General features: G+C 42.6%; 1 protein-coding gene across 1 annotated transcript; it reads right to left on the bottom strand.

The window, feature by feature from the left end:
• Window positions 1-14,232: 14,232 nt before the first annotated feature.
• On the bottom strand, window positions 14,233-20,934 carry TRM6 (serine-rich adhesin for platelets-like protein). Its single transcript, XM_088976856.1, has 6 exons — window positions 20,513-20,934; window positions 19,906-20,110; window positions 19,726-19,784; window positions 17,841-19,631; window positions 15,301-15,454; window positions 14,233-15,024 (listed from the first exon to the last, which is right to left on the bottom strand). Exons 2-6 carry the CDS (start codon window positions 20,042-20,044, stop codon window positions 14,351-14,353), a joined length of 2,817 nt encoding a protein of 938 aa, XP_088832982.1. The 5' UTR covers window positions 20,045-20,110; window positions 20,513-20,934; the 3' UTR covers window positions 14,233-14,350.
• Between the last annotated feature and the right edge of the window lie 593 nt (window positions 20,935-21,527).

Genomic DNA, 21,527 nt, shown 5'->3' with positions numbered 1-21,527 from the left:
CTTCCAATTTTCTACTACCATTGCTACCCTTGTTTTATTTCTTCCTTAACAAAATGAAGGGTATATTCTCCAAAATTTTCATGCATGGACAGTAATACCCTTCACCTGTCTTTAACCGCTTGGCTTTCGCGCCGGACTTACCGAACCTGTCCCCGTCCACTTTAGCTTTTTTCAGTTTTGCCGTGTGTGTGCAATTTCAATTTGTGCATGACCCTTAATGTAATGGACACGTGGAAAATTAGATCTCAGGCAAAAAGAACGCGTCTGAAGTCAGTACTGATGTATAGTAAGGATAGAAAGGGCAACGTCGAGGGAAGGGTAAGGATTGGGATGGGAAAGAGAAAATTGGAACGGAGGATAGAGATTTATCAGATCAGAGTAGGAGAGCGGCACACGTTCGGCACTGTCCCAACAAGCCATTTCGGCCGTACAGTGTGAACATCGTATGTTCAAAATGTTCGGCTGCAGTGGCTGATTGGAAGATGTTGGGAGCGTCACATTGGTAGCAGATCTGAAGTCTGGTGAAGGATGCACCAGGCACGTGTGTATGATGTCACACACACTCTCTCACTCATGAGTCAATGAATCAAGGGCTCAAGGGAGAGACGTGGAGGCACGTGCTATCCCACCGATTCCCGATACGCTGCCCCACCTCCCCCTTCTCTCTTTTTAGCTCTTTCCCTTTTAGCGCCCAGTATGATGCTGACTTTTAAAGCTCACAATACGAGGCGGGCAACAGAGGCACTTTACCTCCTTTTTAACATTGATTAGATTAACAATTTAACAACCCCCCCTACCCCCCTTAATCTCTTAATTATTGTTTATTATTTATAATTACCCTTTACACTGAGGTACCTTTTCGTACTTAAGGACAATTAAAAAAGGAGGTTTAGTATTAATTATATAAGCTTAGAAATAGCCCCCGATTAATGTAAATAATAAATATTTCTCAGACGACAAACCTTTTTCTGGGGTTCTACGACACGACGACGAGGGGAGGTATTGGCCGGCAACGGCGAGTGCGGAAGGATTCAGCGCCACTGGCGAAACCGACGTTTGCTCGATCCCAACGGTCCAGCCATCAGGTGGGGCTCTGCATCTGGGCTGGATTTTTCTTTGTTTTTTTGTTGAATAATAAAGAAGACTGATACAGGATTCCAGCCCATCAACCCATCAACAAAAGCTTTTCGATCAGAATCTTTTGTATCAATTCACGTGAATGTAATGTGATGATAATGTACAATCACAGAGCATGTGTAACTCGTTTACTCAAACAAAAAACGTTAGGCTCAGTTTGGAATGAGTAACAAATAAAGCGTTACGCTCAAAAAAAAAATTAAGAGGGTGTTTGGTTTGAAAGAAAAAATAGGGAACGATAAAAGTTTTCCTACCTTTCCCTACCTTTTCCTTCGAATCAAATATAGTCTTAAGCCTGTACTCTAATTTACCTCCCCCGCAAAGCTAAATCAAAATCCTTAAAAATTCACATAAATTTGATCAACAAACTTTTGAGAAGATAAAAAGAAAGTGAGATGTAGAGGACGAGAGGGGAGAAAGTATGGAGATAAACTCCCAAGTATGTTCATGCTATCTGATCAAGGATGATTTGGCCCGACCTCATAGTTATGCGACACATGGCAAAAGCAACAGCTCGGCACAAAAGCAAGCCTAAGGCGTTTTCACCAAGAGGAAAAACCAGCAGACCAAACTCCCTATTAGGGGCCCGAACTCACCTTTGGCTCCAAACCGGAAAGTAATCCACTGGCCTACCTTGTAACAGTTCGGGACATACCTCGTCGAACTGACCTACCTAGTAATAGCACGGGATATACCTCGCCGAACTGACCTGCCTTGCAACAGTCCGGGACATACCTCGCCGAACTGACCTACCTGGTAACATCTCGGGATACACCTCGCCGAACTAACCTGCACTATACATGCCTCCGAACTCAAGACTTCGCCTCGCTCACCACTCCACACCTTCAGGGAACCAAAACCAAACAAACCGTACTATGCCTGACACTGAGGAAGTCCGTTCCCAAGGGCGCCGCACCTGACTGGCTTGGGATCAGACGCTTGACAGCCGCACTCTAAACGGCCACCTACCACCGCCTCCTGACACCGCCATCTCCAGTTAGAGAGACGGTTAGGCAGTGACGGTTCTGTCCCAGCAGAAAGGACGATGGCTGAATTGGCAGACGTAAGGGTAACCATACCCGACCCGACAAGGGCCTCGGAGCGAGTGCGCGAAGTGATTATAAGAGCCCCTTGTCCCCAACGAACAAGGTATGTGAACTTTGCGCCATCTGGTCTACACTTTGCCTTTGAGAGATTACTGACTTGAGCTTTGGAGTTATCACACCGGGTTCCCCCTGGAGTTCTCTCATTTTTCCCGTTTCAGGCTCCCCGACGCTCTAGCTCAGAGGCGAGTTCATTGACAGCTAAGACCGACCGGATTGCGCTCCATCAATTGGCGCCGTCTATGGAAAACGCTTCTAAAAGCCTCCCTTTAAATCCCTTTTACCTACCCTTCTTTCAAAAACTCCAACACCGAAATGCCCTCCTCCAGTAGTGCTGAACGTGGAACCGAAACAGCCACTACCGAAGAGCAACTTCATGCTCCGGCGGTGTGCATTGGGCAGTTCACCATCCCCCTTTCAGTGGATGCGATCCCAAGTTTGAATGTGCCACATGCGGTGGCACCTCTGAACACTCCCTCGCTGAACATCCCTCTCCCACTCCCCATCGAAACGAACTTCGCGGAACCAACTGCTATCCCACTGGCAGCCCGCCAAAACCAGATAGATGATCTGATGCAATGCATGCGGGCGATGCAGGCCCAAATGCAGCAATTCCAGCAGCACCAACTCCAGCAACACCAGGTGTTGCACCACCTCTCCCAACACCATTATCAACAACAATTCCCTCAGCTACCCTTGAACCAGCCCCCCCCCCCCGGCACCCTATTTCAAAGCCGGTCAAGGCCTCCCCCCAAGGTTGACGACCTCACCAAGGAGAGGCTTCCCGACCGCAGAACCCCCCTAACAGTCAGGCCTCATCTCCGGGCTGAAAGCAAAGAAAGATCACCCCCACCTCGCAGCCCGCAAGTGGGTCAAGAACCTCGCCAACAAAGTCACCTCGGCGCTCCAAGCCCAAGTTCCCACTCACGGAGAACCGCTTCAGCGCCTTAGCAGCAGGCCAACAATCCGGGCCCATCGAGCTCGGCAACACAGAGGCAAGCAGCGCCAGCACCAGGCCCAATCAAAGAAGGCGCCGACGAAGTCACCGAACTGCTACCCGCGTGCTACCCGAGCTCAGAGGCAAGGAAGAAACGAGCTCGGGCGAGGTAAAAACCGCCCCCATTCTCTCAGTTCCTTCCCCCCCTTTAGCAGAACTTTTGGTAGTCCCCTTGCCTAGAGATTTCAAACTCCCTCCTCCGGACAAGTATGATGGGTCATTTGACCCCAATGACCACGTAGACGCGTTTCAGTCGCAAATGCACCTCGCTAGGGCAAGCGAGTCGTGCATGTGCGTAGCCTTTACCACCACCTTCAGAGGGCTGGTCCGCACCTAGTACCGGAACCTAGCTTCCGGGTCAATAAAAAGCTGGCCCCAGTTCGTGCAGATCTTCACTGCGCACTTTGTTACCAGCAAAAGGTGTCTGAAAACCGAGGAAAGTATCTTCGGGGTGATCCAAAGAGAGGGAGAACCCATCCGGAGCTACATCAAACGGTTCAATGAAGCATGTTTGCAGATCCCTCGGTTAGACCCCGCGGTACAGCTCACCGCGGCCGAAAGATGAGTGACTCATAAAGAGTTCAAATGGCACATGGTAGCCAGCCAGCCAGCCAGCAACCATGGCCGACTTCCTCAAGCTCGCGGACAAGTTTATGAGAACAAAAGAAGAGATCAACCAGAGAAACGAAGGCGGGGTTGAAAAAAGAAAAAGAGAAGGCGAGCCCTCCAACCCAAGCGATAGAAGAGGCCATAACCGAGAGGCGAAGCCAAGCCAGCCGTCCCGAGCTCCCTTAGCAGTTCGGACGGATTACACACCATTGAACACAAGGCAGACCGAGATCCTGATGACGATCAAGGACGCCCCTTACGTAAAGTGGCCACCTCGCCTGAAGAGCAACCCCAACGAGAGGAACAAAAATTTATATTGTAGTTTTCATAAAGATCACGGTCATAGCACCGAGCAATGTAATAATCTCCGCGACAAGATAGAAGGACTCATCCGCCGCGGGTACTTAAGAAATTTTGTACATTATGACAATAGTAATAAAGCAGGTCGGCAAGGGGAACACGGGAAAGATGTCCCCGAGCCGAGCAACAGACCGGCCGAAACCTTACAGCGACCTCCCCCAGAAGAAAGTCCAGTCCAGGGAACCATCCATGTGATAGTGGGTGGTTTGGTGGTGGCAGGATGCACTTCAGCGGCAGCAAGGACGTCAATTCGCGAAGCAGCCCGAGAGGAGCAGAACCCTCCCAAGAGGTCGAAGAAGGAAGAACCGATCTTTTTTATAGAAGATGACACGCGAGGTGTTCATTACCCCCACGACGACGCGCTCGTCATAAAGCTAAGGATCAACAACTTTGAAGTCCAGCGCATACTGGTAGACTCAGGCAGTTTGGCAGACATACTATTCAAATCGGCGTTCGACCAGTTGCAGTTGAAAAATAGCGATTTGAAACCCTCTCACACTCGTCTGGTAGGCTTCAGCGGAGAGGAAGTCAGGCCCTTGGGAAAAATAACAGTACCTGTGGAAGTCGGCACATGACCGTGCGCGGTAAGACTCAACCACGATTTCCTGGTGGTCGTGGCCCCCTCCCCGTACAACACCATAATAGGGCGAACAATTACGCATATTCTGCGTGCAGTGGTCTCCACCTATTATTTGGCAATGAAGTTTCCCATGGACTTTGGTGTGGGGGTAGTGCGGGGCGACCAACTTGAGTCCCGCAAATGCTATATTGCCGCCCTGAAGGGAAAAACCAAGGCAGCCGACGATCTCGAACTAGAGCGACCTGCGGAGCAGGGCGAGGAACGAGCTTTGCCCACTGAGGAAACAGTCGCCATCCCGGCCTCGGCTACAGATCCGGCGTGAACACTACAGATCGGTGCCTCTGTCAACGAACCTTTGCGAACTGAACTGGTGAGTTTCTTACTCCAAAATTTAGACATTTTTGCATGGTCCGCAGCAGATATGCCCGGTATTGACCCCGGTCTTATAACTCACAAGCTTAACACTGACCCTATAGTCAGACCCATTAGACAGAAGAAACGCAACTTAGCCCCGGAGCGCTGAAGGGTGGTCGACGAAGAAGTCGAAAAGCTCCTCGCAACGGACTTCATAAGGGAAGTTCATTACCCGAGCTGGGTAGCCAACCCAGTGCTGGTGAAAAAAGCCAACGGCAAGTGGCGCATGTGTGTCGACTACACCGACCTGAACCGAGCTTGCCCAAAAGACTGTTTCCCCCTGCCCCGAATTGACCGCCTGGTGGACGCGACCTTGGGACACGAGCTGCTAAGCTTCCTGGATGCCTACTCAGGCTACAACCAGATTAAGATGGACAAGTTCGACCAAGAAAAAACCAGCTTCATTACCGAGTTTGGCCTGTACTGTTACAAGGTCATGCCCTTCGAGCTAAAGAATGCTGGTGCGACCTTTCAAAGACTTGTAAATAAACTTTTTCGGCCTTTAATTGGCATAAAATCGAATGTTATTTAGACGACATGGTCATCAAAACACAGTTTTCACGAGAATTAATAAAAGACTTGGATTCTGTCTTCCAAATTCTGCGTCAGTATAACATGAGACTAAACCCAAACAAGTGTGTCTTCGGTGTCACCTCGGGTAAGTTCCTAGGGTACATTGTCAACCGGCGCGGCATTGAGGCCAACCCGAACAAAATAAAGGCCATCCTTGATATGAGACCACCTCGGAAAGTAAAAGAAGTTCAAAGGCTAAACGGCCGCATAGCTGCTCTGAGCCGCTTCATGTCCAAGTCGGCAGACCACTGCCTGCCTTTCTTCAAGGCAATCAAAGGCAAAGGGTTCGAATGGACCCAAGATTGCCAGCTCGCGTTCGACAAGCTAAAGACTTACCTCGCCACCATACCAACCTTAGCCAGACCCGAGGAAGGCGAGGTCTTAGAACTGTACCTCTCGGTGAGCGACGAAGTGGTCAGTTCGGTATTAGTAAAACAAGTAGATCGGGTCCAGCGGCTCGTCTATTATGTTAGTAAAATTCTGCAGGGAGCAGAAACGAGGTACCCGCAGATAGAAAAAATTGCCTTTGCACTAGTGATATCAGCTCGGAAACTCCGCCCGTACTTCCAAGCTCACACCGTCGTTGTCTTAACTGACAAACCCCTAAGACAAGTTTTGTTGAAGCCCGAGGTCTCCGGTAGGCTGACGAAATGGGCCATCGAACTCAGCGAGTACGATCTCCAGTACAAACCCCAGACCGCAATTAAGGCCCAAGCTTTGGCAGATTTTATCGCCGAGTGCACTTTCAGCCACGAAGCCCTACAGGTCGAGCCCGAGGTCCCCTGTTCGGGCGAACCCAAAGCTCCCGAGCCAATAAAGTCTGAACCCCGTGAAGTAGCAGCCAGTGTGGCATCTCTCCTGGTTAGGCGAAACGCGAACTAGGATAAGGAGCCCTAGATCCTTCACGTGGATGGTTCCTCTAACCAGCAAGGCAGCGGGGCTGGAATAGTCTTATGCGGCCCGGGCGGCACAAAATTAGAATACGCACTACGCTTTGAGTTTGTGGCATCCAACAACGAGGCAGAGTATGAAGCACTGATAGCCGGGCTAAACCTAGCGCAAAAGGTAAAGGCAAAGCACTTGGTCATCTGCAGCGATTCCCTGCTCGTGGTCAACCAAGTTACGGGCGAGTATGAAGCACACGAGCTCTTCATGATCGCATATTTGGCGAAAGTAAAAGAGGCCCTGCTCAACTTCCAGTCACACTTCATCAGGAAAATCCCGAGGTCAGAGAACACTGAGGCCGACGCTCTATCCCGGTTAGCCAGCACAAGTCACAACAACATGAGAACCGTGTACATAAAGGATTTACCTTGGCCTAGTATTCTCGAGGGGGTAGAGGAGGTCGCTCCCGTCATCGAAGCAGAGCCGAGTTGGATCGACCCACTCGCGAGCTTCTTGATAGACGGAACCCTCCCTGCAAAACGCAATGCAGCCAAGAGGGTGCAGCGCCAGGCAGCCAAATACGTCATAATAGACGAACGGTTATACCGACAGTCCTACACGCTCCCCTACTTGCGTTGTCTGCGACCTGCCGAAGCCGAGTTCGTACTCCGCGACACTCACGAAGGCCTGTGCGGCGGACACTTGGGGGCAAAGCACTCGCCCAAAAAGCATTTCGACAAGGATACTACTGGCCAACGGTGAAGGCAGAAGCTGTCGAGCTCGTCAGAAAATGCAACAAGTGTCAGAAACACGCCAATATCCACCATCAGCCTGCTTCCGACCTCAAATACCTCGCCAGCCCGTGGCCCTTTGCACAATGGGGCATCGACCTCCTGGGACCATTCCCGCCAGCAACAGGCGAAAGAAAATTCTTAGTTGTTGCAGTAGATTACTTCACGAAGTGGATAGAAGTCGAACCTCTAGCAACTGTTACGGCCCAAAACATACAGAACTTCTTTTGGAAGAACATATTCTGTCATTTCGGGTTACCTCGGATACTAATTTCCAATAATGGCAAGCAGTTCGAGGATATCAAGTTCCAAGAGTGGTGCCAGAACATGGGGATTCGGCAAAACTTCACATCAGTTGCGCACCCGCAGGCAAATGGTCAGACTGAAGTAATGAACAGAGCCATCCTGCGCGGACTGAAAGCACGTCTGGATCGTGCTAAGGGACTATGGGCCGAAGAGCTACCAAGTGTCTTGTGGGCTCACCAAACTACAGAAAAAACCGCCACAGGAGAAACCCCCTCCAACCTCACCTACGGCACTGAAGCAGTTATCCCAGCGGAAATCGAAGTACCAACATTGCGACTAGAAACATACGACGATCGGACAAACGGAGATGAGTTACGTACCAACCTTGACCTACTGGACGAGGTAAGGGACCTCGCGCACATTCGGACAGCGGCCTACAGCAGCAGGTAGCTCGCTACTACAATGCTAGAATAAAGCGATGAAGCTTCCGAGTCGGCGACCTGGTCCTTCGTAAGATTATGGTGCCCGAACTCGGCGTGGGCAAACTTGGACCAAACTGGGAAGGGCTCTATAAAGTAAAGAGAGCGCTTGGGGGGGCATACGAGCTCGAAACCTTGGAAGGCAAACTAGTATCTCGAGCGTGGAACATCGTGAACTTAAGGCGATACTACCTATAAACCGCCAAGCGAAGTGGACGAAATCGCTATAAGGTCCTATGGGCCACGATGCGGAGCCAAGAGGAACCTCGATGTAAACAAGCAAAGAAAAGTCGGGCATATTATCAGCTCAGAAAAAAAAAATCAGTTCGCTACAAAAGCCTTCGTAGCAAAACAGGTCGCGGAAGTACAATAACCCGGACAAGTGGCATATTATCAGTTCGACAAAGAATCAGTTCGGGAAAAAGGAACATGGTCAAAAAGATTTATCTATTCCGTTGCAAGAAACAGTACAATGGCCATTAAAAGGCACTTAAAAAAAATTATCTTTACATGCCCGGAGCTACTTCTTCGCCATCAGAAGACACTTCAACAACACCCGAAGGCCCTGCCTCTCCTTCAGAGTCCGGCTCGCCATCGGCAGCATTGGCCATCTCCTGAGTTATACACGAAGTGGATATGGCACTAACATCGAGGTCGGGGTACGTGTTCCAGATCATCCACCGGCTCAGCTTGAACCCCCTTCTGTAAGAATCCACCATCAGATCATCAAAACGCGGAGAGGCAATGTAGTCTTCAACGGCCTTCTTCTTGGCATCTTCAATGCCTTGGAAAAAAATCTGTTTTTTCTCCATGATGTCCTCCTGAAGATATTCCACTTGATGGTGCAAATCCAACTTCAAGTCCGCCATGTACTTGACAACGACCCCCATGGCATCGGCATCATGTTGAGACCTCGCCTGCCTGGCCATTGTGACGCGAGCAGCCTCTTCGGCAGCATAAATCATGATGAGACTAAAGAAGATCTTATATTTTGAAGTGCATTTGATAAGGTACCAGCAGCAATTTAAGTAGTTTAGGGTAACATTTGGTCCAAACCGATTCTGTTCAATATATCCATTACAGATGGATTAGGTCCAATCCAATCTGATGAATATTTTGAATAAGTCCAATCCAACGTCTAGACGGTCTAATCTATTCAAATTAATTTTAATTTAGATTGATTTCGATCCAAACTTGATTAATTGACACTTGTATTCCATCTTTTATCAATGAATAAGATATATATAAATTTATTATGGTTGTATCAGATCCAATCTAATCCAATAAATGCTTTGCACTATTAAGTCTGGATTGATTCAATTTGGACAGATTGGACCCAAAACCAATCCATTGCACCCCTACTAAAAATGCATATTTGTTTAAATGCCCACTGGAAAGTTAATCCCTCTTTCTCGTTAACATATCATCTTGATTTACCTTTTCGATAACGTTTGTCTCAAACAGATCATAAAACGTAGAATCATAGAGCAATTGCAACCAAATAGATTATAAAATACAGATCAAGAAAGAAGAAAAAAAATCCTTTGTATCTCTGAAATGGTTTGTGAGGTGAGGCTTGGCTGAATTTAAAGCATGATCTTCCATATCTTTCAAAACCATTTGCAGCTGTTCTTGATATGCTGCAACCAAAACCTCTAAGGCTCAGTTTGGAAGGGGTGCAAATACAAATATGTAGAGTTCAAATGCATATAAAATAATACAAAATACAAGGTTTTGCACTCTATTTATTTGTATTTGTACTCTTTCCAAATAGAGCCTCAGTTCAGCTGAGAGCTCCTTGATGGTTCGTCTATATCATATTTTGCATCATTATCCCAGCAATAAATGTCTTAGGGCCCATTTGTTTTTATGGATTTTGACAGAGGAAAATTGGTCATTGGGATTTTGGTTCTCATTGACAAATACACCCATATTCTTTTTTCAAATTTATGTAGGGTTCACGGAAAATTTATTTTCTCTAGGTATCTTCTCGCGAGTAGATAAGTAATGGTTTTTTATAGCTAAAACAGTCATTGTCTTATTTATTTGGGAAATAAAAGTAACATTGATAAATGCAATTACCTGAATAAGTATTTCATGCATTTTTCCAAGTAAATAACTTTTCTAAAAGCAAATGGAGCCTTAATAGAAAAAAAAAATTGTTGAAGGTTTAACACCTTTGATAATGTAATTATATAGATAGAATAAAAAAAAAACTGTCTCAAATAGTCAAAGGGAAACTTTGGATTTTAAAAAGTCACAACAGCTAGTAGGGGTAGAGTTGGTCAAATTGTCAGATAACTTAAGGGTATTTTAAGGGATTTGACAAATAGTAAGGGTAATTTTGGTCCATTTCTTAAAACTTAGGAATAGTTTAAGACATTTTCCAAAAAAGTTATAACAAACGTCCATGGCACATCCCAGTCATGTATTGGGAACATCTCCCAATAATGTCTCATCTTTTCTTGTACCTATCATCGGAAGACGTTTTCAATACACGATTAGAATGTGCTGTGAAATGTTGTGGGGGGCTGATGTAAATTCGTCTATCCTTCCCTTCCTCACTGGCTCAATCATAAGGGACCAGGTTAGTCAACACAAAATGTTGGGTTTGGGTTACCTTTGAAAAATGTAAGCCCGATTTATTTATTTATTTATTTTGAGTTGGCATAAGGATCAGGCTTTAGTCAACCCGATTCGACCGAAATTAGGCCTATCTTTACACTTGATTTTTTTTTGTTAATGCTCGGGTTGGCCAAGAACAACAAAGTAATTTTTTTCCCAGAGCTCAGAGGGTAGGCCGAAGGCTTTGAAGGACTTGAGGACGAGGTACCGAGGTTGAAGGCTGGGGGCTAAGGCTGAAGTGTATCGAATACCGCAAAAGCGGAGGACTAATAACTGGAGTGTTGCAAGATAGAGGACGTCAGAGGCCTCGGGTTAGGACTCTAGGCAGAGGCTCCGATGGTCAAGTCAGTACGGGAGTGTGAAGAGGGGAATCCAGTACAGGCGAAGTCTCCAAGGAGGCTATGCGTAGGTATTGGACTCCCAAAGTGAGGATACTCAAGTTATGTGGTAGGGTCAAATTTCAGAATCAGAATCAGGTCCCTCTTACCTGGAGGGGGGTACCCCCTATATATACTTGAGCCGCCTGGAGGTTGGTGGAGATGAATGCCTGAGATGGGAGCCGTACAAGGGCAGTCAGAGAGCTCTGCGGGGACGCGTGGGCACTCCACGATTGACTTCGTACGAGGGGTGTAGGGTAGCTCCTACTGTGGCTAGTTGTGTTCCTAGTTCTATCGTTCGTGGGCTGGGCCACCCTACATCACTTTTCATAAAACTTTACATTTGATATCGAAAAATAGCAATCAATCATGTTAAAAGCCAAAATAGTTATTAATCAACATAAAAAAATATCAACAACGGGACCATAGTCATCCCAAACCCCAACTTTGAAACAAATCACCATCTCTGACCCCAGTCCCCATTGGGGCTAAATGACCCTGCATCCCCAATCCCTAGGGGTGTCCACGATTCGGTTAACCGAACCATGGCCCTTTTTGTAAACCGAACCGGTGGTACCGGTTTTTCCATTTTGCCAAACCGGTACCACCAGTTAACTGGCCTGCTGATTTCAGTTTTTTACTAATTCGATTTTGCGGTTTTTTATATTTATAATATATATTATATAAATATATGTATAATATTATATTATAAATAATAAATGATATATAATATATTTATAAATAGATCATTATAAATATAATATATTTATATATTTATATATATAATGAATATATAAATATATATAATACATAGAAAATATGTGACATATATTAAAAATATATAATATACATATAAATAAATAAATATATATATATATATACCGGTTGGTTTGATTAACCATTATTTTTTGTAGGTTAACCGAAAATCGAACTGGTCCTTTGGTTTTTCAAATATTCCGAACTAAAACAGAACCGATCGATTTGGTTAACCGCATTTTGTGGTTCGATTTTCTCAGTTTGGTTCAGTTTTTTGGTTTTTCAATTTTTCATGGACACCCCTACCAATCCCTGGTAGAGATTGGTTCCCCATCAAGGACCTTAAGCCCCAATTTTTTTTAATTAAATGTTTGTTTGGAAAATAGATTTACTTAAACTAAAAGAAAAATAAACAATATTTTAAATATATTTTATTATATAATATAATAAAATATAAAACAATAATAAAATTACTTTAAAAGGGTTTGAAAAGTCTTTATTAATATATAATCAGGGTGGGGTGGGTGAGGAATTTACTCCCATCCCCATCCCCACCAAGGCAATCTCGATCCAACCCAATGGGGTCAGGGAAGCTAAGTACCCCACTGGGGTGGGAAAATTGTCACCCCTAGTGTTGCTCATTCATTACAGAAAATCAACCAGTTTATCTGCAACCAAATTATAAGAGCATTGGCAGTATTGAACCGAAGAGGAAGATAGTGATGCCATTTATCTTCTGCAATCTGCAATTGGGTGATATATAAGGGTGATCATGGGCCGGGCCGGGCTGGGCTTTGCACTTATGATAAGAGCTATAGCTTTGGTCTGAGCCTGGCCCGGCTCGGGGTTCCGGGCTTGAAACATAAGCCCTAACCCATGTCTACACGGGCCCAGGCCAAGAAGGGTCTGATTCTAGGCCAATGTCTTTCATATATAAAATATTACATCATATCTATAATATTTTATATTAAATGACATAATATGCATATAAACTTATTTTATACATTATATAATATAAAATATTACATATAATATAAATTATACATGTCATGTTATAATATTTATATATAAAATATATAATATAATATAAAATAACACGTATACATTATACACAAAATGTGTAAGTTTAAATATATGCAGGCCGGCCCAAGTCCGGCCCTAAAATTTGTAGGTCTGATGTGGGCCCAGGCCAGACTGAAATGATCACCCCTAGTGATATATATATGATAGATTACCTTAGTTGTTGATGTTTATTATTCGAGTTATCAAAAGTAAAATCATTGATATTGACAAACACACCCTTGGTTTGTAGCTCAAAGGAGCCCCCTTATTTTCCTACACCCTTGAAAAAGTTTCATCCTCAACACTTCGCCACATATTCAAGATACACCCTCTTCCATGGACAATTTCCATATTAGTTAAAGAATTAAAATCATAGACAACCATTCTCATCGAGCAAAGCTCCAGCCTCCAAATGCAAACTTCATGTAGTGATAGTGTCAGCCTGGTGGACCTATGTATTTGATTTCAGGTTGATAATTTTAATAATTTACCTACCATCTCCAACATTACAGAGTGACAGAATGATAAATACAAGAATTATTTCTTGATACAAAAAATAAAACAAGTATGAGGATATGATGTTATATTAATCTTTGCTTGGAGTTGAAGATAGTGATCTCGTCCAACTCCCCACCCTGCAAGAAGAAACTGAAATTCAAATCAAGTCTCAAGATGAAGGATCTATCATATTTCCGAAGACTCTGCTCTGATCTCATCTCTATGTAGGCGATTTATACAAGTGGAATTATAGATTTTGCATGGTTCGCTTAGATCTGTGCATCTGATGAGTTATGACCCTTGCACAACCGAGTAGTGATTACACAGCTCATGAAAACATTCCTATAAAATGCGATGCTAAAGAGTAAAGATCAAGCAGTTTCAGATGAAACATTGATGGCAAACATTGAATCAAATATAACTTTTACTCTTTCAAGGAATATTCAGAGACAGAGTGTCCAGCTTTTAATTAATTTTTGTTTTTTTGTTTTTTTTAATTTTGGTAGTCCAAAGAGCGAGACTAAGTATTCATATGTTTATGCAAACGCTGGCTTGAATCTTGAATCTTGAATCGAGTATAATTAATCCAGCTTTTAATTCAATTATTTAAGGGGGTGTTCACCAATATGTTCAAAATTATACACCTCGGTGAACACTCTCTGGAAGTTTACTGGATTTGTATGAAACTCCAGGCTCACCTAGAGAGATGTTCTCATCACGCTCATGTATCACAAAGAATAAGCTCGACAAAAAAAAATCTTTGTTTCCATGAATTAAATAGGTGATACAATACAAGAACCTCAATCGAAAGAGATACGGAAGATCAGCTTACAGAGGTAAAAGAACCTTCTTAAATGCTTAAACCGAGATGATATCAGCAAATACTTCATCAACCAACGAACTTAATAGCTCCTGTTCAATTTCTACACCCAATTCAAATGCCTCAATGTCAAAATCGAGCCATCTTCCATACTGGCTGCTCATGTCTTTGTCTACGAGCTCATCAACCATCGAATCCCCCATGCTTCTCCACCCTGAAATTTCCTTGTACACTTCTTCAGCCAACCATTTCTTCCTTCGTACCATGGATAAACCCTTTGCCCATGTTTTGCAGCCCCCACTAGCACATCGCCTGCATCTCAAATCCATGCATTCACTCACACAATCAAACACCATTTTCCGCCTTAATCTGGAATCCTTCCAATCCTGTTGATTTCTTAACCCAGTTTTCCGATTCTCCAACTGGTCAAAGAGACGAGGATTTATGATTTCATGAGCCCGACCTATTGTGAAGTCTTTGAACATCAATTCTACATTGCATAGTATCTCTCTCACATATTCCAGTTCCCACTTGGTTGATCTTGTGTCGTCTGCCACATCAAATTTGGTTGCATGTTTTCTACCTAATGTCTCAGTAGACATGGAAGATGCGGAATCAGACAATTCTGTCTCAGCTTCCCCTGAATGAAACTTCCTTGAACAACAACTTGAACCCACTTCCTGAGCTTGAATAGACAAACCCCGCTTGTTACCTAGAAAAATAACAAAACAATACATGATTAGGTAATCTTTAAAGACAAGCATCAATTTGCATGAAGAGACCTAAATAAAAAACAACAGGCAGCATCAATTTAGGAAGTGCATATTTACATGTGAGCATGCTGAATACCATCAAACCGGAAGATAGAAATTCATGCCAATACAATGGGAATGAGTGTTGTTTGAATTCAAATATGACAGTCAATAGCACTCCCACATTTAACAATGCACTAGGTCTAATCATTTTCCAAGATGGGTTTATGCTTTACCATTGGTACTGTAACTGTCCCCACTATCTGAAGAATTGCAACTTTCATTTGAGAAAGAAGGGTCAAGAACAGAAACTGGACTAGGATGTCGATGGTTCAGTTCCTTCCTTACTTCTATGTTGCTGCTGCTACAATCATCCATTCCTCCTCTTCCCTGAAAAAGTTTATAGAAAATTACCATCAAATAAGAATTTTAGTGTGAAACCATAGATAAGAAAAAAATCAAAATATTCTACATTTCTACATAAAAATATGATACACAGAAAAACCATAGACAGTACCACCAATAAACTACCACGATTTCCCAATTATCAAGTTTCAAAAATGTGTTCAACTCAATTATCTGTATTCAAAACCATTGCAGAGATCTGGGATAGAATGTTCAGACTGCTTTGCTTAATTTCATAGACATCAATAGAGTAATAGTTGGGAACTAAGTCAAGCATAGTTGAGAACTTCATAACCATCTTGTGAGCTCATGATAGAGGGAATTGGAATCTTCAAATATGGGAAAATTTTCAACTGAAAAAAATACGTTAAGCCCTAAAACATGCCCTTCTTTATAGGCTCTTTTAATTTTTTTTATTAAAAACTGGACAACTATTGTTGACACAGAACTCCAATACAAGATTAGGAATAGGGCTTATGTATATAGAGACAACAAATCACTGATCCAGAGGGTCTCCATCTGATGAATTGGTTGGCCTACAACATCATGTGGCAAAAACATGTGTAGTCATCTAGGAAACCTTTTGTTTTCTTCTTTCTATTCTTCTCTATTAACTTTATTCTCTTCTGGACTTGATTTGCATCATTTTCTATTCTTTACGCTACTGCTAGAAATATGTTTTATATATTTTCTAAATCCACTCACATTTATCTTATCTTTCATTTTTTTTTCTATCTTATCTTTCAGTCTTCAAAACACTTCAAGAAACCATATCAAATTCCTACCTATGCCACAGTGCAACCTTCTATATAATAGCACCTAAACCCTTTGACCAGCCTATTTTAGCATCTCTTTCTCACTTTCCCAAAGTGATATCTGACAAAAGGCATTAACTGTTCAGAGTTTAGACCAAGGTTCAAAGAATATGATATTCTCCTTTTTTTTTTAATTTGTATATGATGTTTCAGAGTTAGGTGTCCCTTCCATAAATAGGGATACCTTCCCTTCATCACTTTAATAGCCCAACTTAGTACTCTTGGATTATATGCACCATGGAGGGCAAAACATTTCCAATAGGATACATGACCCAGAAACATGCAATTTCATTGCATTTGTGTTCATTAACAAACAGATAGCCTGCAAAATTGGAAAAGGAGAATAAAAATAACTCAGAAATGAAATGCTTAAGCGAAAAAAATTAAGGCAAATGCTTTATTGTAATTTTATTATTATCGTTGCATCTTACTAATATATGTTGACATATCCTATCACGTATATGCTTTATTTTAGGGTTTTACTATTATAAGACTCAAGGATTTCAAGGAGAGAGAAAGAAAGGCAAGAAGGTGCTCCACTATTCCATAGATAGCCTACACACATTGACAACTATAGATTGGAGGCATTTGATGCATCTGGCTGATTGAGGGAAGCATGTCTATGATAAACAACTTTTATCGAAAGACATGGATTTGCAGTTACAGAACCATTTTGATTTTAAGAAAGTTAAAACACACTATGTCATTTCACTTGGAGCAGTTAAGGTTGGATTGGAGTGAATTATGGAATGAAGGCAGCAAGGTGTACAACTTGGCAAGCAAGGTGTTGCTGCAATATAAGATTATTATTTTTAATGAAGCTAGAAAATCAAGAAAACAAACTGAAGTTGCTTCATTCTATTATATTTAGTGAAAATACCAAAAGAAAGTAATGTGCTGCTTTTACTTTGCCACTTAGGGTTAAAATCCTAAAACAGACCTAAAATCTTTTTCCTTCAGTGTATAACCAATGACCATGATTCTTTCTTAATTTTTCCTAAATAAGAAGTAAACTAAGTAACCGGTAATAGCAGCTCCCCTGTTTGTATAAGAGAGATGTGTTTAAGTTTCCATACAAAATAAAGCATCAGGTCATGTTCTGGTTCCCCCTTTCCCTTGCTCACTAATCATCTTTAAAACTATGTCCAAGAAATTTTATCATAAAAAAAAAGAATAAAGAATTGTTTAATACTTCAGACATCCCTGGATTATTATGATTGTTCAATACAACATTCAACAATGTATTTAAGCTAATAAATTATTAAGAGTTCAAAACTAAAAAGTTGAGAACCTATTTTAGATATATTAGCTCCAGTTTTTACAACATTCTCCACTCTACTATCAGTGTATTTGGACAGCAGGGTCTCAATCATAAATCTCAATCCTTCTCTTTAGTTTAAGTTTTCTATCAATTTAGTATTGGTTTTATTGGTCAAAATGCAGCAGGCTGTAAGGATGAACCAATTATCTCAACTATTACCATATTCAAATCAGAAGAAAAAGCCCCCCTCCCTCCCTCCCTGCATTCTTAGCATTTAAACAGAGTGTCATCATACCTTCAAGTTAAGGTCCATCTTAAACATCTGAGCATCAGTCGATGAGCAGGTGGTGTTGTGCATGCTACCAAAATTATCTGTGTTGACCCCAACTTGGGACCCTTTGCCGACTTCTCTTGGTGTGGTGCTTACTGCATTTAGAGCCGACACTAAATCTTGTAGAATTGATGCAGAACTTGCAACAATTCCTGCTTTGACTGAGTTCCGACAGGAAGACTCTACTCCATATGTTAATTCCCTCAACTTCTGTTCCAAAAGAATACTCAAGGCATCACCTCCTATTACATTCAACCCAAGGGAGGATAATTTGGAACTTTTCGCTTCAGCACAGGACTTTTCACCACGAGTATCTAGACTAGAGTTGCTGCTTTTTTCTACCACCTGACCAGAGGACTGTGATCCAGGAACAGATTTGACCATAGGAGATGTAAATGTAAAGGAAACAACATCCATGCCCTTCCTTGTGTTATCTTCCGTCCACTTTGAGTGCACTGCCATGTTGGACTGGACATGCTTCTCATCTTTATCAACCAAAATATTACTAACAACCCCATTCTTTTCAAAGTGGAAATCCCCATCAATAGAACGTTTTTTCCGAGGGAAACTATTTGTTCTAGATGATGAAACCTCCTTCTCAATGTCTGTAACCTCTAGGCCAATCTTCCTACACCCAACCTTGGAGTTTCCCGAAAACTTATTTAATGTTCTACTCCGTCCAAAGGAGGCATCCACAGAAAGAATTTTTCTGCTTTGTTGGTTAGATCCTGAAGGCTTCGAAGGTAATTTGTCTTTATTAGTTGTGCAATTCTGTTTTTGGTTATTCTGCCTGAGAACACCAGTTGCACTCTGTGTAGAAGATTTCCTCTGCATATTCTTTTGGGCATTTTTTTGGTTCTTGAATTGCTGGTTCGACTTAACATCAGTTTGCTCCTTCTGGTTCAGCGAACTCCTGTTGGTACTCGACCCCAAACCCTCTCTTCTCTGAACATTGACCTTTGCTTGGATAGCAAGTGAAATGGATTTTCCCTTATTCTTCAAACCAGAAGAATTACTTTCTTCTGAATCCGGAGAAGCCCTGAACTGTGGTGTATCTTCTGATCCATTCCAGCTCTTACTCAGAGACTGTCCCTTAAGATGCTTAACTGCATTGGACTCAAGGGGTCTTCGAGATGCTTCAGGAATCCTGGAGGGTCTTTGAGCAGCTTCCAGTTTCTCTTTAAAATCCCGAACTTTTAAGGGGATTGAAGAAGAACTTAGTGATGGAATTTTTCCCTTAATCATAGCCTGAGGCCCTGGCTCAATGATCTTTGCTGCTGCCTCCATTATATGAGCCGCATTCTTGGTTGGTACAAACCCAGGGCTCTTGATAGGAGATAATAGCTTATGGTGGGTAATCGGAATGGATTTAGCAGATTTTGGAGGCAGTATTTCAGTTTGAAACCTCTCAATTGGCCTGTTGGGTATCTTCTGAGGCCTTGGTTCTAAACTGTTCCTAGAAAAACTCTCTATTTTATTATTGGACAGATTCCCAGAATGCATAATTTGTCGCTCATTGTGAAACTCAAGTGTCCTCTTTTGGTATTGAGCATCTCGAAGAGACAGAGAGTCAAAAAATGGGGTAGAATATGGCTCTGCGGCATTAGAACTCGGCAATGAATCCAATCCCATAAGTCTGGCCACTACCCCAGGGGGCCTAGTGCCATATCCTTCCTCATCGGTGACAGACGAAGCACAACTGTAATCACTACTTCCTTTTATACTAGATCCTCCTCCAATCTCATCCTCCTCCGTCTGGAAAGATGACAAGAGAGGGATAATCATAAATGCGTTCACCATGACATATCAGCGTGACAAATAAGAAACGAAAACAGACACATATACCCACCAGCCGAAGTCGTGTCATCGGCAAATTCCCTTCACTTCTCTTTCCTTGTTTCAATCCCTCTATATGAAAAAGGCAGAAGAAAGAAGATTCTTAATGAATCCCAGATAAGTAGTACACATAAACAAAAAATGCCATACATATATAAATCGTGCTGACCTTTGAAAAGGAAAACAAACATACCTGGTTCATCACCATCAGACCTGTTGGAGAACAGCTTCTTCCTGGACTTTGCATTCCAGTCAAACAATTGAAGAAAGCCGCCAACATAGCCGGCTCCATTCTTTAAAGTATGTTTCTCAATCCCCATTTCCTCGTGCATAGACCAAAACCACTTCAATGCCTGAGCTGGTCTCAAACTAGTTTACATTGTTCCACCAAAATCCATCTGCCGTACAAACAAAGATAAAAGCTTTTCAATTTTTGAACCTTCGTGACGTACCTCTAAAAACATCAGCTACAAATGTAAAGAAGAAAAAGTGGGGAAATGAAAAGGGAATATAAATGGCTGCAATCATCAAAATAAATGGTGGGTTCACCCTTCATAAGCTTAACGATACTAACACTAAAAGTATGCAGTTAATTGGTTGGAGAACGAAAACAAAATGACGGAGATGGAAAAGAAGAAGTTTGCTCAACTCAATAGCTTCAAATAGGATGTAAATATAACGAAACATGGACCTAAATCTACTCACTCCACATCAGAAAAGATAATTGTATCCAAGAAACCACATGTCCAGGCTCCAGAGTAAAGAAAAAGAGAGGTCGCAAAGCTAAAAGAGGAACTTACATCAACGATAGGAAAGATCTACAATGTCTAGGTCAATCCATGAAGAGCTCCCCTAAAAATTGTTCCAAAATTCTAAGCAAAAATAGGGTTAGGGTTTTGAAAGAAAACAAAAAGGCATCAGAAGGGAAATAGCGAGGTTTCGGGTGAAGAAAAAGGGAAGTAACAGAGGTTGGGAGAGACGGAGGGAGTGAGGGAATTTGGTGAGAGAAATCAATGGGTCGGGTTCGTAGTCGAGCATTAAATGTAGACAGGAAGAGACAGTTCTCACGTCTATCTCATTCTCACCATTGGATTTTTAAAAATAAAACAATTAAAAATGGAAAAAATTTTACAGAAAAACAAAAGGATAAAAGCTTATAACGTCTCTTTTTGGGGAGGGAGAGATTTCAAATTACAAAAGATGAAACGATGGACAGATCGGTAATCAACCGGAATTGGGAGATAGGTCTTAAAGTCAAAGGTCAGCATCTGCCGTACGTATACGCTCCTCCTCCCTTTCGGGGGTGATAATAGACCACAATCCAAACTGTAGACCCCATTCAGAAACCACTATTTTAGAATCTTTTTATTTCAAAGTTTGATCTTATGGATCGAATTTACGTCATCGTTGGTACACATTGTGTAAGATCCTTTAGATTAGAATATCTTCGAGAAGGTTTTTTTCTCTACGGCATTTGACAATGAAAAACCGGTAACCCAGTCCGTGAGAGGAACGTTTTGAATTTTGATTGATTGAGTGTGGCACTGGGCCCACCCAGGGAAAACAGCAAAACTGAACGGAATGCGTAGAATAGTAGCATGTCGTCCTACGCGCTGCATAGAAGTACGAGCTTCCTCCATGCTGCCGTGGAATTCGGATTTCGAACTCACAGTCTCACACCGTTCAATGTGAGGACGATTTCGTCCAACGCGCTGGGTGACCCGCCTAGTCCATGGTTTTAAATCTTGTCCAACTTTTGGTTTTGGATTCGGAGTTTAAAATTAAACCATGGAATATCAACCGGATGGACCAGAC

The sequence above is a fragment of the Nelumbo lutea genome, chromosome 3 (assembly GCF_056320005.1).
Source record: "Nelumbo lutea isolate HS-2025 chromosome 3, American lotus-T2T, whole genome shotgun sequence".
NCBI lineage: Eukaryota > Viridiplantae > Streptophyta > Magnoliopsida > Proteales > Nelumbonaceae > Nelumbo > Nelumbo lutea.
The sequence above is the reverse complement of the archived record's forward strand: the minus strand, read 5'-3'. Positions and strand labels throughout refer to the sequence as shown.

Excerpts from the sequence above, each read along its gene's own strand:
- TRM6 (XM_088976856.1), bottom strand. The coding sequence starts at position 20,044 with ATGCACGAGGAAATGGGGATTGAGAAACATACTTTAAAGAATGGAGCC. Across the intron at positions 19,785-19,905 it reads GTCTGATGGTGATGAACCAG|AGGGATTGAAACAAGGAAAG; the intron begins GTATGTTTGTTT and ends TTTTTCATATAG. Across the intron at positions 19,632-19,725 it reads CGATGACACGACTTCGGCTG|ACGGAGGAGGATGAGATTGG; the intron begins GTGGGTATATGT and ends TCATCTTTCCAG.